Source organism: Pelophylax lessonae (genome assembly GCF_965119305.1).
Source record: "Pelophylax lessonae genome assembly, chromosome: 2".
Classification (NCBI taxonomy): domain Eukaryota; kingdom Metazoa; phylum Chordata; class Amphibia; order Anura; family Ranidae; genus Pelophylax; species Pelophylax lessonae.
The window spans coordinates 715,945,683-715,964,072 of NC_138769.1; the positions used below are offsets into that span (position 1 = coordinate 715,945,683).

Genomic DNA, 18,390 nt, shown 5'->3' on the forward strand with positions numbered 1-18,390 from the left:
CAGAGGTGCCAACGCTGCATTATGTGCGTTTTATTTTTGTGTTTGCTTTGTTTTTTGTAGTTGTTCTTAAAAAAAATAACTTCAGACAAAGATGATATTAGAAAATAAATTATAAATATGAGACAATGTTCAGACACAATCTAAACCAGTCTTTTTTCTTTTTTTAATAAAGGTTGTGCATGATGATGCAAAATCCTGTTGCCTAAAGAGATTGCTATGTTAGAGAGAGCGAGAGACTGCCAAGGCTTAGAATTACTGTAAAAGGCTGCTCCACATTCTGTTATGTGAGAGACTGCTATGTGATAGACCACAGGGACTGGTATGTAAGAGATTGCCCTGTTACATGGAGACTGGTATGCAAGAGACTGCCCTGTTACATGGAGACTGGTATGTAAGAGATTGCCCTGTTACATGGAGACTGGTATGTAAGAGACTGCCCTGTTATATGGAGACTGGTATGTAAGAGATTGCCCTGTTACATGGAGACTGGTATGTAAGAGACTGCCCTGTTATATGGAGACTGGTATGTAAGAGATTTCCCTGTTACATGGAGACTGGTATGTAAGAGACTGCCCTGTTACATGGAGACTGGTATGTAAGAGGTTGCCCTGTTACATGGAGACTGGTATGTAAGAGATTGCCCTGTTACATGGAGACTGGTATGTAAGAGATTGCCCTGTTACATGGAGACTGGTATGTAAGAGATTGCCCTGTTACACAGGGACTGGTATGTAAGAGATTGCCCTGTTACATGGAGACTGGTATGTAAAAGATTGCCCTGTTACATGGAGACTGGTATGTAAGAGGTTGCCCTGTTACATGGAGACTGGTATGTAAGAGATTGCCCTGTTACATGGAGACTGGTATGTAAGAGATAGCCCTGTTACACAGGGACTGATATGTAAGAGATTGCCCTGTTACACAGGGACTGGTATGTAAGAGATTGCCCTGTTACACAGGGACTGGTATGTAAGAGATTTCCCTGTTACATGGAGACTGGTATGTAAGAGATTGCCCTGTTACATGGAGACTGGTATGTAAGAGGTTGCCCTGTTACATGGAGACTGGTATGTAAGAGATTGCCCTGTTACATGGAGACTGGTATGTAAGAAATTGCCCTGTTACATGGAGACTGGTATGTAAGAGGTTGCCCTGTTACATGGAGACTGGTATGTAAGAGGTTGCCCTGTTACATGGAGACTGGTATGTAAGAGGTTGCCCTGTTACATGGAGACTGGTATGTAAGAGGTTGCCCTGTTACATGGAGACTGGTATGTAAGAGGTTGCCCTGTTACATGGAGACTGGTATGTAAGAGGTTGCCCTGCTACATGGAGACTGGTATGCAAGAGGTTGCCCTGTTACATGGAGACTGGTATGTAAGAGATTTCCCTGTTACATGGAGACTGGTATGTAAGAGATTTCCCTGTTACATGGAGACTGGTATGTAAGAGGTTGCCCTGCTACATGGAGACTGGTATGTAGGAGGTTGCCCTGTTACATGGAGACTGGTATGTAAGATATTGCCCTGTTATACAGACTGCTACTGTATGTGAGAGACTGCCCTGGTATGCAGACACTGCAATGTGGGAGACCACCTTGTTACACAGAGACAGTTATGTGAGAGATCACCCCGTTATACAGGGTCTGCTATGTGAGAGACCGCCTTGTTATACAGAGACAGTTACAGTATGTGATAGACCACCCTGTTATACAGGATCTGCTATGTAAGAGACTGCTCTGACTCAGATTAACCTACTGTGAGAGACTGCCCCGGTACATAGAGACTGCCCTGGTACATAGAGACTGCCCTGGTACATAGAGACTGCCCTGGTACATAGAGGCTACCCTGGTACATAGAGACTGCCCTGGTACATAGAGGCTACTCTGGTACATAGAGACTGCCCTGGTACATAGAGACTGCCCTGGTACATAGAGGCTACCCTGGTACATAGAGACTGCCCTGGTACATAGAGGCTACCCTGGTACATAGAGACTGCCCTGGTACATAGAGACTGCCCTGGTACATAGAGGCTACCCTGGTACATAGAGACTACCCTGGTACAAAGAAACTGCTATGAAAGACATCACCCCGTTGTGCAGGGACTGTGTGTGAGAGAATATCCAGTTGTGCAAGGACAGCAGTACCAGAGCCTGCCCATTTAGTTGCTGCCTGCCTGTCTGATGAATATCTTGGTGTATGGGGTTACATTGGCATCGTCACACAGCAATATTTTGTTATATACAGAGGTGTATAGGGAAGCTCCTTCTCTTTTTTTTTTCCCCTGCCATGCATACTATGACTTTGCTTTTGGAAGTGACATCATAAGTCACATGACGTACTAAGCGATACCTGCACAGGTTAAGCGGAGTATGAGAGGGGATTCCCTCCTCTTTATCATCTCAGTTCAGATGTAGAATCTGCCCGGAAGGAGGGTGGACAGGGCAGTACAAGAGGAGGTATCTGTGCGGGGGGGGGGGGGGGGGGGGGAGATGCATGTGGCTTAGATAATTCTTTACCTGCTCATGTAGAAAGTGTTGGGGCAAAGTCCTTGAGCACTGCAGGCAAAAAGGCCAAAAATGCACACCACCTCCACCCACATGAGCTTGAATTACTTCAGCAGCAGCAGCATGAGTTGCAGGTCCTGCACTTTATGCACCCTCCTGCTGTAGAGCCCAAGGAGGCTGCCTCTCCTGCCTACCCCTCAGACTGACCCTGGTTTTAGGCATTTAATGGTACTACCCTCTTATACAGAGTATGTATGTTTGGATTGCAGAATTCGATAGGTGCATCAGAGACTCCCGTTTTGAAGGATGAATTTCAAGATGAAGATATCAAAGAGCCAGATTCACCGCCAGCAGTCGCTCCACGTCCTCCATACACAAAATCGGTACGTGAACTGAGCTTTTCTCTGGTCATCTACAGATTAGAAGAGTTATGAGATAACCAGACAGGAGGTCATCTCCAGATCAGAAGAGTTATGAGATGACCAGGAGGGAGATCATCTCCAGATCAAAAGATCTAGGACAGGGGTTTTGAATTAAAATTCATGGAGGTCCTAATAGTAAAAAAAATTCCAGCAAAGATCCAAATAGCATTTTTGTGCTATGACTCTTTACATCACCGCCCAGGTGTGCAGGCATGACAGCCCATTCATTTGAATGGGCTGCTGTGCCTGTGTGTTCTGCTGGCAGAAGGCCCTGGCACTTTTTTAAAAATGCAGCCGCATAGAAACTCCATGGTGCATTTTTACTATGCAATTTCCATGTGCGGGAAACCGCACCCTGTATTTCAGTGCGTTTAAGAGCCAATGGTACCCCTGCATATTTTCTGTGCAGCACCTCATTTTGTGTGCAGCTGCTTGTCCCCTTTCACATCTTCCCCACCACAGCACTGCCCCCTACACATATCAACTACCCACAGCACTGCCTCTTTCACTTCCCCCGCACAGCACTGTCCCCCTTTACATCACCACCCCCCACACACACAGCATTGCCCCCTACACATATCATCTCCGCAGCACTGCCCCTTTCACTTCCCCCGCACAGCACTGTCCCCCTTCATATCACCCCCCCCCCCCCAACACACACACAGCACTGCCCCTTTCACTTCCCCCGCACAGCACTGTCCCCCTTCATATCACCCCCCCCCCCACACACACACAGCACTGCCCCTTTCACTTCCCCCGCACAGCACTGTCCCCCCTCACATATCACCCTCAAAGCACTGCCCCTTTCACCCCCCCTCACAACACTGCCCCCCTCACATATCACCCTCAAAGCACTGCCCCTTTCACATCCCCCCCACAGCACTTCCTCTTTCACAACTCCCCCCCTCCCCCTCACAGCACTGCCCCTTCACATCCACCCCCCTCCCACAGCACTGCCCCTTAGTCCCCCTTAACATGTCACCCCCACAGCACTGTGCCTTCCACATCTCCCCCCCCACCCACAGCACTGCCCCCTTCACATCCTGCCTCACAGCACTGCCCCTTCACATCCCACCTCACAGCACTGCCCCCCTTCACATCTCCCCCACAGCACTGCCCCCCTTCACATCTCCCCCACAGCACTGCCCCCCTTCACATCCCCCCCCCACAGCACTGCCCCTCTTCACATCCCCCCTCACAGCACTGCCCCCTTCACATCCCCCCCCACAGCACTGCTCCTTAGTCCCCCTTCACATGTCACCCCCACAGCACTGTGCCTTTCACATCCCCCCCCCCCACAGCACTGTCCCCCTTTACATCACCCCCCCCCCCCCCCCCACACACACACAGCACTGCCCTCTTAACATATCACCCCCCACAGCACTGCTCCCCTCACATCCCCCCACAGTATTGCTCCCAGTACAAGTCTAAAACAACTCCCGTGTTTTGCTTCCTGGCCCACTGCTCAGAATATTAGAACATTTTGAAATGCTGCCCTAAGGTTGATCTGCGTGTTTCCGAGGTGTAAAAAATAACTTTCCTTTGATTAACATCAACATTTGGAAATTGTTTAGGATGTTCTTGGAAGTCTGATGTCTGTTCAAGAGGTCCCTGACGCTTAGTGCATTGTCATTGAGCCAGATAAAGTGAACCGGAACTAATAGGGGAAGAAATGCTATCTTTTAAGGAACATCTAGAAGTGTCCATTGTGACTAAAGCAGTACCCTAATCGGTCTGTGTTTTGGGTGCAATGCACTTTCTGCCATGTGACCGTGCCTAGGAACTTCTGTTCTGTAGTGTAATAGTGTATTTCGGCAGTGTGAGATCTATTGCACTGCTGCCTCTGACTGCTAGTCTAAGGAGGTTTGGAGTGAGATTTGGTGATGTCACTACCGTTCTTCTCCCTGTTCTTCTCCCTGTTCTCCTTGCTGGGGAGGAAGCTGTACCTGAGGACCTGCAGTGCAAAGATCTTCCTGCATCTGCTTGCTCACTAAACGGATGGGGAAATCATTTATATATCATCAGTATATATCATAACATAACGTCATCCAACTGATTGCAGGGAATGGATTCTGCCTTTTTACTAACCACTTCTGGACCAGAAGATTTTCCCCCTTAATGACCAGGCCATATTTTGCGATTCGGCACTGCAAATTGCGCGGTCGTGCGACGCTGTACTCAAATAAAATTGATGTCCCTTTTTTCCCCACAAATAGAGGTTTCTTTTGGTGGTATTTGATCCTCTCTGCAATCAATATTTTTCACTTTCTGCTAATTCTCACTTTCTGCACATTCTCAAAAAAAAAAAAAAAATGTAAAATCAAAATTTTTTAACATTTTAGGCCAATTTGTTTTCTACTACATATTTTTGTTTAAAAAAAAAAAAAAAATCACAATAAGCGTATTTTGATTGGTTTGCGCAAAAGTTATCACATCTACTAACTACGGGAAAGATTTATGTAATTTTTATTTTTTTTTTGTTTTTTTTACTAGTAATGGCGGCGATCTGCGATTTTTTTTTTTTTGCAGGACTGCGACATTGCGGCGGACAGATCGGACCCCTGACTGACATTTTTGACACTTTTGGGGGGACCTGTGATATTAATACAGTAATCAGTGCTAAAAATATGCATTGTTACTATAATAATGACACTGGCAGGGAAGGGGTTAACACTGTGGTTGATCAAGGGGTTAAATGTGAGCCTAGTGGAGTGATTCTAACTGTATAGGGGCAGGGCTTATGGAATGACCATAGAGACCTGTGATCCTATATAGAAGGATCACAGGCGCTCTGTGATCATTTCAGAGAGAAGAACGGTCAGCTGTGTTTACAACATCCGACCGTCCTTCTCTCTCAGCGGGCAGCGATCGCGGCGTTTCAGTTGGCAATCGGAGCTGCCTGCCCCGTGCATTGGAGTCCCTGCTGCCGAGTGGGGGCGGGAGCACGCCGGCGGCGGCGCATGCTAGCCCCCTAGCTGCAGGTGCGTGACCCACGTTGGTCTATGTCGGTTTGCGCAGGAGAGCCACCCTGCCGCAGTAAATCGGCGGCGGGCGGTCGGGAAGAGGCTAAGCTCAGCACGGGTTTGCATATGCTTGTGTTGACCCTCTGAAGATTGATATGTGGTGGATCGCTTTTCAGAAAGTGGTTGACATTAAGAAATGAGGCATTAATTCACCTCCTCACTGCCTGTTTTAACCAGTAAAAGTCCACACCACCGTGCTGCAAAACTTGGGGACCACCATGGGTCCTGCTGGCAAGGAAGGAGGGGAGGGGGGGGGGGCTGTACTTTGAGAGCCCCATAGAAGTGATCTCTAGAGCTGCTTGGATCACTTTACTGGGAAAGCTCTTTGTTGTCTCTTAAAGCAGCAGTGAGGTTGATTTAACCACTTGTCTACCATGACGTTTATCAACGTACCTTGGTAGACATGAGGTTAACTACACTTTGCTAAGTAACGGTCTTGAACCCTTTAGGAAATCAGCCCCATCGTGTACACCGGACTGGAGTATGAAACTGCTTCTTGTTTGTCTGGTTTACTATTATAACTCCCCCCTAAGTGCCTGAGACCGGGAGGGCCACATAGACAAACAATCATTATCTGTCTTCACAAGCAGGTCTAATTATGTCTGCTGGAGTATCATTGTAGAGGGAGTAAACAAGCAGCCCAGACCAGACTCCTTCCCATACCAATTTATAAACTGTGATTAGCAGGAAACGGACTGAACATTGTAGATGTGAACGCAGAGAGTTTCTCTGTGCTTATTTTATTTTAATCTTGTTTTCATGAAAAAAGGTCTGGCATTGTGTGTGCCTTTCAATCAGCAAAAAAAGAAAAAAAAAGAAAATGGGTATTAAACCGAAAAGCAAACATTTATAATATTGCAGCTTACCAATTCTTAGATGCGATGGCTGCATTTGTTTGCTTTTTGTAGGCTTACCTCTATTTTTGTACTCACCGTAAAATCCTTTTCTCTGAGTTCATTGACAGACACAGCTCCATGTTCTTCACCATAGGGTTATGCTGCCCTCTACAGGAGTAGGACTAGGCAGACAATACAAAAGCTTGGCTACGCCCTGTGGGCTGTCCTCAGCTGGCATAACCCCCTCTCTGCTTAGAGATACTCAGTTTTGTAACAAGCAGGAACAGAAGCATAAAAACTCCATAGAGGGGCGGGTGCTGTGTCTGTCAATGAACTCGGAGAAAAGGATTTTACGGTGAGTACAAAAATCCTATTTTCTCTTCTGTTCTTTGACAGACACAGCTCCATATTCTTCACCATAGGGATGTCTCAAAGCAGTGCCAAACTTAACGGGTGGGAATAACAAACCCAAGGCTAAACACAAGCCAATCCAGGTAATTATAGCTCAACTAGAACAACAGGAGCCCAACCTAAAATACAACCCCAAAAGGGAAAAACGGATCCTCTAAATCGCAGCCCGCAAAAAAATTGCGGCCAAAGAAGGTAACCGCAGATGCCAAAACATCCACTTTGTAAAACTTTGAAAGGTACGCACCGACGACCAAGTGGCCGCCATGCATACCTGCGCCACTGATGTCTGATGACAGAAGGCCCAAGAAGCACTAAGTGCCCGAGTAGAATGTGCCATCACAGGGAAAGGGGGGAACCCGACCCGTAAGCAAATAAGCCTGGGTCACCGTCTGTCTGATCCATCTGGAAATGGTAGCAGAGGAAGCAGGAAGCCCTTTCCGCAGCCCGTCCGTAATCACAAAGAGTGAGTCTGACCCCAGAAAGAACTCAGTGGTTGCCAAATAGCTCGAACATCATCCAGAGTATAAAAGGCCTGGGATGAGCCAGCCTAGGACACAAGGACGGCAGTACAATGTCCTCATTCGAATGGAAATCAGAGACAACCTTTGGGAGGAACGACGGCCATGGTCGCAGGACCACCTTATTCCTGTGAACCAACAGATAGAGAGAACGACAAGACAAAACCACCAACTCCGACACCCTGGGAGCAGAGGTGATAGCCACCAATAAGGCCACCTTTTGTGACAGCATAAGGAAAGGAATCTCCCGTATGTTTTCAAAGGGAGGTTTTTGAAGAACCAGCAGAACCAGGTTAAATCCCACGGTGGCAGAGGAGAACTTACAGGCGGAGTAAAATGATGAACCCCCTGAAGGTATGTACACATGAATGAATGGGAAGCCAAAACTATTTGAAAAAAGACTGCCAAGGCAGACACTTGGCATTTCACGGTACTCAAAGCCAGTTTCTGATTCAACCCCATTGAAGAAAGGCCAGAATCTGAGCCACCGAAAAGGAACAAGGATGGACTCCTCAAACCTCACACCAGGAAATGTATGCCTTCCACATCTGATGACAAAGCTTTTGAGATGCAGACTTCCTCACTTTCAACATGGTTGAAATCACCGAGACAGACAAGCCCTGTCCTTCAGCACTTGGCTCTCAACAACCAGGCCGTCAAAGCTAGTGACTGTAAAACAGGATGGAAGATCGCCCCTTAAGACAACAGATCATACCTGAGAGGAAGACTCCGGAGGACGTTGGCAACCAGTTGCAGCAGGTCGGCGTACCAAGACCGGCAAGGCCAGTCCAGAGCCACCAGAATGACTAGAATGCCTTCATCCTCGATCCTCCGTAGAAGTTGCGGAAGAAGCTGGAGCGAAGGAAAGGTGTAAATCAGATGGCACCGGCTCCATGGAGCCACCAGGGCATTAGTGGCGTCTGCCATAGGATCTCGCGACCCAGTAATGAACCTCTGCACCTTTCTGTTGAGCCAGGACGCCAACAGAGCCACCTCGGAGGTGCCCCACCGCAGACATATCTGATGAAACATGTCCGGACTAAGGGATCATTCCCCCTGACGACTGAGGTAATCCGCCTGCCAGTTTTCCACGCCGGAAATGTGCACAACGGAGAGGGCAAAAACCATTTGCCCACTGGAGAATGCCTGACACCTTCAGGGCTGCTAACACACTCCTTTTAGCTGCCCTGGTAATTCACAAAAGCCACGGCCGTGGCATTGTCTGACTGAATCCACACCGAGAGCCCCCAGAGCTGCTCCGCCCAATGATCCAGGCAAAGCCTGATCGCTTGAAGTTCCAAGACATTGACGGGCAATCTGGACTCTTCCAACGTCCAACAGCCCTAGGTTGAGTTCAGCCCCAGGACCCCATTCCCACCCGGACAGGCTGGCATCTGTTGTAACCACTGTCCAGTACAAGGGGAGAAAGGACTTGCCCTGTAGCAAGGTTGGGGAGCACAGCCACCAGACCAGAGAACTCTTTGTCACCCGACTTAGACAAATCACATTGTCCAGTGACTTGGGACACTTGCCCCATTTGACCAGAATCTCTGTTTGAAGGAGGCTTGTGTATTACTGCGCAAATGGAACTGCCTTGAAGGGGGACACTACCAGGCCCAACACTCACATACACGCCTGAAGGGACGCCAACACCAGCTGAATGGAAGAATGCAGTTTCTGCAACTTTCCCAGAGGAAGGAACACTCTCGCTAGAGCTGAATCCAGAGTCAGCCCCAGATAATCCAATCTGGACCAGGGCAGACTTCTGAAACTCAGAAGGCACCTGATCTCCCACAAAGTCTGCATAGTAATTTCCACATGGGACGTCAGAGCCGATGGAGACTCGCAAGAGGAGGTCATCCACGTATCTCAGCACAGCAATCCGCCACTGAGGCAGCAACACTTAGATCGGGGCCAACACTTTCGCGAGGAACCGAGGAGTGGAGGCTAGACTAAAGGGTAATGCCAAAACTGATAGTGCTACTTTCTCAGAGCAAAGCAGAGGAAACGCTGATGCCGAGTGCAAATAGGAATGTGCAGGTAGGCATCTTTGACGTCTAAAGAAGCCAGGGAACCCCCTTGATGCAGGGATGCCACCACCGCGTCCGAAAGGACTTTATGAATTATTGCACCCACACAAAATGGTTCAGGGCCTTAAGGTCCAGAATCTTACAAACTTTCCCTCCTTCCTGGGAACCATAAAAGGACAAGAGAGCTTGCAGCTGATCTGGGGGCAGATGTACATTGGAAGGAAAGAACCATTTCAGAGGACAAGAAACAAAATTCCATCTTGGAACTGGTCACATTTACCTCGTGGACCCACTGGTCGCTGACCCGGGAGGTCCAGAGCCCCAGAACCAGCGAAGACATCCCCCCACCCCAGACATGGATGGGGGCAAACCCTCATGCCGAAGGGGTCTTGTAAGCAGGTCTGGAGAAGTTTGCTCTCTGATTGCCAGACCAAGGCTGCTAGAAACCTCTTGAAGAGGCTTTGAAGGGCTTAGAACCTTTTTCTGAAGTCCCTGAGGGACAAAATAACTTTTCGTGGGCTAAAAAGGAAGTCTCACACCGCCAGCGGGGCACCCAGACTGTTGAAGGAAGGTACTCCTGTCGGACTCCTATTGATGTCATCCAGGGTAGCCCTGAACAGGAACTCGTCCTGAAAAGGCAATTCAGTCAGATCCTTCTTGGAGGTGTGATCCATGGACCAACACTTCAGCCACAAAATACGCCTAAGCACCACTGCCGAGACAGATAAAGACTCACGGAAACCGCATCCAAAGATGCAGACAAACTGCAGACCCTGGACCAACCGGTCTGCCAGTTGGCCATAGGCGGGGGGGGAAACCGGTAGCCCCCCCATGGTCAAACACAAAAGCGTCGCCCACCCTGTCAGTGTCTGAGACACCTGAGCGGAGGCCAAAACATGCCCCAATAAGTCACCAGCCATAGTAAACATGTAACAGGCCTTAGAGATTCTGCCTGCCTGTCAGCCGGATTCTTAAAAGCCGGGGATTCTACTACCGGAAACATGGTTGCCTTAGTCAACCTAGAAATAGGGGGACCCACTGCCGGTGGGAACGTCCACTTCTTCAGAAGCAACACCTCAAGGGATACCGGACAGCAAAGCATCTTGGGCCCATCAAGGGGTTGTATTAGACTCACCCATATACATAATTGTCAAAATAAGCTGGATAAGAGAAACCCATAACCGTACAGGACGGCTTTTGGGTGACAATCCGATATGTCCGCAGCAGCCTCGGCTGCATCCTCCAACATGAATGGCTCCTGCACTGACGCAATCCGTGCATCTACCAGCGCTATAGTTCGGAGACACCTGTCCTAGAAGATGGCTGAGGCCCTGTAAAAAGTACGTATTTTACTTCTGTTGCCGACTTTACCATTGGTATGTTTTAGCCAATGCGTAACTGGACTGAAGGTCGTCTTTGTATTTGCCTGGAGTTTTGCTGAAAATGAACCTTGTGTGGCCCATTTTACTTTTAATTCAATATACACAACCTCTCAGTATTTACCATTTGGTTTTCCTATAAGCTTATCTCCATTGTATGTATATAGCAATTGTCCATTAGAAGTTTCACCTAGCACATTGATTGTATAACTAAACATAGGCTGACAACTTGTAGACCTGAAACCTCATTTCAAACTAGCCAGGTGACTTTAGGTTTGTGTTGTAGATATACACTCGCTCAGTGATTGTACCCACACTGCCTGCCAAGGATGAGACTTGTTCAGAACCAATAGAAAACAGCATGCCATCAGTAGACAACGCGGCCAAAGGAGCAGATAGATTGAAGAAGAAACCCAAGATGACAGATGAGGAGGTCCTGGAAAACCTAAGTAAGAATCTTTTTATTTTAAGTTTACATTTTTATAGATTGTGACATGGTCATGGTCCATTGGATATGGTGAATGGTCCAGTTGGGATATGGTAACAAGATAACAAATTCCAGAAAACAAGGTTTATTAGATTACCGGGAGTCAGGAAATTGGTAAAAGCTAATGTCCAAATTCAAAGTTATTGTCCTGCCCATGGTCCAGACAGCTTATGTAATGATATTGGAAGGAACTTAGTCACGGAAGACTAAATATTCAGTAATTAATCTAAGTTTAGGAAGTTTGTGTTGTACGGTGTTAGAGTAGGTTTTAAAGTCTTAAGATAAGGTAGATAGTGGTAAGGTGGATAGAAGGAAAAGGGATGGATAAGATGGAGGTTAGGTATAGTTGGGGTAGAATTTTTTTTTACTTTTTGGTTAGGTATAGTCAGGGGTAGGACTTATTTTTTTGTTGGGTTAGGTTGAGGTTAGGTAGGATTTTCGACTTTTGGGTTAGGTATAGTCGGGATAGGATTTATTTTGTTAGGTATAGTTGCAGGTATGATTTATATTACTTTAATTTGGGTTAGGTATAGTTGGGGGATTGAAAATCATATGAAAATCGTACCCGAGGGGCGAGGGTAGAATTTAAATTTATTTTACTATTGGGTTAGGTGGAGTAGGGTGTAGGATTTATTTTACTTTTGCGTTAGGTATAGTTGCAGGTATGATTTATATTACTTTTGAGTTAGGTATAGTTGGGAGTAGGTTTCTTTTTACTTTTGGGTTAGTTAAAGTTGGGGGTAGGATTTATTTTACTTTTGAATTAGATATAGTTGGGGGGTAGGATTTATTTTTCTTTTGGGTTAGGTATAATAGGGGGTAGGATTTATTTTACTTTTGAATTAGGTGTAGGATTTACTTTTGGGTTAGGTATGGTAGAGTCAGGGGTAGCTTTTTTTTTTCCCACTTTTGAGTTTTTTATAGTCGGGGGGGGGGGGGGGGGGCGAAAGTAGAATTTTTATTTTACTTTTGGGTTAAGTGTAGTCGGGATAGGATTTATTTTACGTTTGCGTTAGGTATAGTTGCAGGTATGATTTATATTACTTTTTTAATTTGGGGTAGTTATAGTAGGGGGTTTGAAAATCATACCCTTTGCCCCATTGGTCAACTACATATCCAGAACCCCTGGTGCCTCGAAGGAGGGAATTCTTTTATTTTAGGTTGTCCATCAGTAGTATGGCAAGTGGGAGGAGGACACCCATCAAGCTTACATTACATTTGTAATCTGTAGGTATATCCAGACAATTTATGGTGAGGTGGGCCAATAGGAACATAAAAAAAAAACCTCCAACCGATGGGGCTGTAGAGTCTGTCTTTTGTATTTAGCAGTCCCTTAACATTGTTTATTCGGGTTTTACAGGAAGCATTGTAAGTGTGGGAGACCCGAAGAAAAAATACACAAGGTTTGAGAAGATTGGGCAAGGGTTAGTATATTTATTTTTTAAAATGTTTTCCTTTTTTTAATGATACCTTCAGTTTTGGGCTGAATGTTGATGATGGGTTACCAACCGCTTGCATGTCTTTTAGAGACCCCAGTGATGAGATGTATGCACAGCGGTGACCCAGGTGGTGGGATGTATGCACAATTGTGACCCCTTTCTGACCCTCTTCTGATGATTGTACTCTTCCTGTGCTCCTTCCACCCCTCCTCTAATGATTGCATTCCTCCTGTGCTCCTTCCGCCTGTTCTCTGCTGATTGTACTCCTCTCGCCTGCCCTCTGATGATTGTACTCCTTCTACCCATCCTCTGCTGATTGTACTCTCCCTGTGCTATTTCCACCTGTTCTCTGCTGATTGTACTCCTCTCGCCTGCCCTCTGATGATTGTACTCCTTCTACCCATCCTCTGCTGATTGTACTCTCCCTGTGCTATTTCCACCTGCTCTCTGCTGATTGTACTCCTCTTGTGCTCCTTCTGCCCCTCCTCTAATGATTGAACTCTTCCTGCGCTCCTTCTGCCTGTCCTCTGCTGATTGTACTCCTCCTGTGCTCCTTCCATCTGTCCTCTGCTGATTGTTCTCCTCCTGTGCTCCTTCCACCTGTGCAATGCTGATTCTACCCCTCCTCTGCTCCTTTGCCCATCCTCTGCTGATTGTACTCCTCCTGTTCACTTTCTATCCGTCCTCTGCTGATTGTACTCCTCCTGTGCTCCTTCCATCCATCCTCTGCTGATTGTACTCCCCCCCTATGCTCCTTCCTCCCATCCTCTGCTCATTGTTCTCCCCCTGTGTTCCTTCCTCTGCTTCATCCGTACGTCCTCTGCCAATTGTACTCCTCTGCTCCTTCTGCCCATTCTCTACTGATTGTACTCCTCCTGTGCTCCTTCTGCCTGTCCTCTGCTGATTGTACTTCTTCTGTGCTCCTTCTACCTGCCCTCTGCTGGTGTACTCCTCCTGTTCACTTTATATCCGTCCTCTGCTGATTGTACTTCCCCTGTGCTCCTTCCATCCATCCTCTGCTGATTGTACTCCCCCCTGTGCTCCTTCCTCCCATCCTCTACTGATTGCACTCCCCCTGTGCTCCTTCCTCCTATCCTCTGCTGATTGTACTCCTCCTGTGCTCCTTCTGCCTGTCCTCTGCTTATTGTACTCCTCCTCTGCTCCATCTGTACATCCTCTGCCAATTGTACTCCTCTGCTCCTTCTGCCCATCCTCTGCTGATTGTACTCCTCTTGAGCTCCTTCTACCTGTCCTCTGCTGATTGTACTCCTCCTCTACTCCTTCCACCCGTCCTCTGCTGATTCTACGCCTCCTGAGCTCCTTCTACCTGTCCTCTGCTGATTGTACTCCTCCTCTGCTCCTTCCACCCGTCCTCTGCTGATTCTACTCCTCCTGTGCGACTTCCTTGCTTCCTCTTCTGTTTGCACTCTTCATGTGCTCCTTCCATCCATCCTCTGCTAATTTAACTCCTCCTGAGCTCCTTCTACCTGTCCTCTGCAGATTGCATCCCTCCAGTGCTCCTTCCACTCCTCCTTTGCTGATTGTACTCCTCCTGTACTCCTTCAGCTCGTCCTATGTTCAGGGATCACTCCGGTGTCTGCTATCCTCTACTGCTTTTCTGCACTCACCCCGGTGTTATCACTATTCTGATTAGATAGACTTTATATGGACTTCATATACAAATAATGTCTTCACTGCAAAGTGAAACTGCTGCGTATTCTACTTCCCACCCCTGTCCCTAACACTTGACATGTTTTACTTTTTTTTTTTTTCTTTATTGGTATTGCAAATATGAACGAACAAAATTATATGCAGAGAAATGCACCTGTAAAAGCCTCCTTTGTGTAGACATCCAAAAGCCATGAGACTGCTGCTGGTTGCCACCATCTTGGATGGCAGTAGACTCAGGGGAGGGGCAGAGGAGCTGCCCCAGCATAGACAGACATTAGACACTCCCAGAAGAGGAAGGGCTATGACATGCAAGGAGAGAGGGGGGCTGTGCTAGGGAATCGACTCTTCTGGAGAAGTCATATACAAAGTTCAGAGGCACAATGTAAGTGAACAAAAACATAATTTATGGAAAGGAGAAACGCTGCAAGTAAACATCTAAAATACTGGATTTTTTGTGTTTTTAGCCACTTGCTGCCTGACATCAAATGACAGCTGAGTGATGCGGCTCTCATTCTGGGACGACATCATATGATGGCGCCCAGTAAAGCTGCGGGTGCATGTAATGTTCTGGTACCTTTGGGTACCCTAATTACTCTTTCATAAGTGTATGCGCCCCACCATTCTCTTTTGGTAAGGTGCGCATACACCTTTAAGACTGATGCTGTCATCACTGAGCGCCGGACTGGATGGCTATTTAGATCGCCGGCTCTCACTCACATGTGTTCGTTCAAACTGCTTTGTGCCTTGATGCTAACCTGTCTTGAAGCTCTCATGCTTGCAAGCATACCTCGCTGTCGGAACCACGCTGCGCTGATCCCTGTATCCCGCTACAGGATCATCCGCTCTTGCCGAACCTCTCCTCTGCTACATTGCTATTAGTGATAAGTACCCCACAGGGGAAACCTCTATAACCTTTATACTAAAGCTTACACTATCTAGCTCTGCATACTAAGGACTATTACTACATCTGCATTATCTAAGATTGCTAGCTCTTGAGCCTACTACCACCTGTTCTTGCACTGGGTTGATCTCTCTTGTATGTCCACCTGCTACTCTGTCATCTACTACCATACACGATTGCTAAACCTATCTGCATCCCATCTGCTACTATCTAACTTTCAAGAACATTTCCTTTCAAGTGTCTGTCATCTACCATCTCTACCCAACCTGTCTCTTCAGCCTATCATCACTGTGTTACTATATACATAAGTCACTCTAGGAAACATCTTATTGAGTGTGTGTATTTACTTGCTGAATTGAGATCATCCACACATGATGAGTCATTGAGAGTTGGGATTGGTGTCTCAGCGTTTCTCTACATGACTACTGAAGTGGAATATTTCTGCAGCTGAAAATCCACATCATACGTAAAACGCAGGAGCGTTACAGTGCACCACGTTCCTGGGATGTGGCCCAACCAAGACCTCAACAAAGAGCCAGCCCTCTTTACCAATGTGATTGGCTGGGTCCAATCACAGCCGTCTATATGTAAAGAAGGAGTTGCCGTTTATCGGCTTTTCCTCTCCCACACTGACCGAGTGTGAGGTGAGGAGCGCTGATAAGCGGCATTTCCTCACAAGGAGTGTCCTAAATACAATTAAAAAAAAAAAACTGAAATAATTCCGCACCAAAGGTATTTAAAGTGAAAAAGTGACAAATAATCTCATACAGACAAATGTGAATAAATCAATAAATAATCTTAAATTCCCATACAAAAACCGGGAATAAATCCCATTTTGTTTTTTTGTATGGGAATTTAAGATTCTTTATTGATTTATTCACATTTGTCTGTATGAGATTATTTGTCACTTTTTCACTTTAAATACCTTTGGCGCAGCATTATTTACGTTTTTTTTGGTAGTCATTTGTGTGATGTGAAATCACGGAATGCATGCTGCCATTGGGATCTAATTAGTTCTTTGATATTTTGATTGCGCTGGTTTGATTTCTTTCTAAATATCATAGTTGCCAACATTTGAAAAAGATTTCCAGGGACACTTTGCAGCACAGCTATCAATTACTTACCACACCCACTTCCCTGACGCCCCGCCCACTCCGCATAATTAATCTCCACCTACTTATCATCAGATTATAGGGTCTACTTAAAGCGGAGTTCCGGCCACAAAATCGGCATAATCGATTTTGTGGCCATCCGCTTGCTTTTAGTCGCCTGAAAAGGAAATGGATAGTTAAGATTTTTTTTTTTTTTACTTGTTATTGTAGAAAAATATACTCACCTTTCTTCCACTTCCTCCCTCGGCGGCCGCGGCCCGCGCCGTCACTTCCGGTTTGCAATGATTCCTGGGAGCTGAACGTCATCGCTCCCAGAAATCAATGCGACGGCACCGGCCCCGCTCATCACTTCCGGTGCGGCGCCGCATGCCCAGAAGCTGTGGAGGAATGCGGCGCCGCACCGGAAGTGACGAGCTGGACCGGCGCAGTGCATCATGGGACCGAAGAGGACGCAGAAGAGGATCGCGCTGGCTTCAGCTGCCCACATCCGAGATAGCAGCGCTGGAGAAGACATTTTAAAGGTAAGTATTTCTTCTTGCAGGTAAGTGCGAACCGAGACAGATCAGAGGCTATCCATTGTGGAATGTACTAGCCCTGACTGTCCTGGGGGTATTTTTATTGAAAAATTTTTTTCATGGCCGGAACTCCGCTTTAACCACTTGCCGACCGCCGCACGACTATTTACTGCGGCAGTCAGCCCCCTACAGGCAAAGTGACGTAGGGGTACGTCGCTCGCCCACGAGCCTGTAGGGGGCGAGTGCGCACCGTCGCCAGCGCACACCCGCCCCCGCTCCTTCCCTGCCTAGCCAGCGCGTGGGAACGGGGCTTCCGATGTCTGCCGACCACTCGCGATCACCCACATGACAGGGAGAAAGACAGACGGCTGATGTAAACACAGCCGTCTGTCATTCTCCCTGAAGTAATGACAGAGGCTATGTGATCCTGCTATGTAGGATCGTATGTCTCTGTGATTACTTCACTAGCCACGCCCCCCACAGTTAGAATCACGCCCCTAGGGACACACTTAACTCCTTGATCACCAATAAAGTTAACCCCTTCCCTGCCAGTGTCATTATTACAGTAACAGTGCATATTTATAGCACTGATTACTGTAGTAATGTCACTGGTACCCCCAAAAGTGTCAAAAATGTCAGTTAGGGGTCCTATCTGTCTGCCACAATGTCGCAATCCTGCAAAAAAAAAAAAAAAAATCGAAGATCGCCGCCATTATTAGTTAAAAAAAATAGAAAAACAATAAAAATGACATAACTCTTTCCCGTAGTTAGTAAACGCAATAACTTTTGCGCAAACCAATCAAAATACGCTTATTGTGATTTTTTTTTTACCTAAAATATGTAGCAGAAAACAAATTGGCCTAAAATGTTAAAAAATTTAGATTTTTACATTTTTATTTTGAGAATTTCATATAAAAAAATGTGAAAATATTGTTATTTTTTCAAAATTGACGCTCTTTTTTTGTTTATAGCGCAACAAATAAAAATCGCACAGGTGATCAAATACCACCAAAAGAAAGCTCGATTTGTGGGAAAAAAAGGACGTCAATTTCATTTGGGTACAGTGTTGCACGAACGCGCAATTGTCCGTTAAAATCACGCAGTGCCGAATCGCAAAATAGGGCCTGGTCATTGAGAAGC

The 18,390-nt window shown here is 46.7% G+C and overlaps 1 protein-coding gene across 2 annotated transcripts in view; it reads left to right on the top strand.

The window, feature by feature from the left end:
- Positions 1-18,390, top strand: part of PAK1 (p21 (RAC1) activated kinase 1) — a 177,971-nt gene that overhangs the window by 112,474 nt on the left and 47,107 nt on the right. For both annotated transcript variants that reach the window (XM_082245289.1, XM_082245288.1), the window contains exons 6-8: positions 2,776-2,889; positions 11,412-11,574; positions 12,973-13,036. In XM_082245289.1, the coding sequence (XP_082101415.1) occupies positions 2,776-2,889; positions 11,412-11,574; positions 12,973-13,036 (341 nt within the window). The remainder of the gene's footprint in view (positions 1-2,775; positions 2,890-11,411; positions 11,575-12,972; positions 13,037-18,390) is intronic.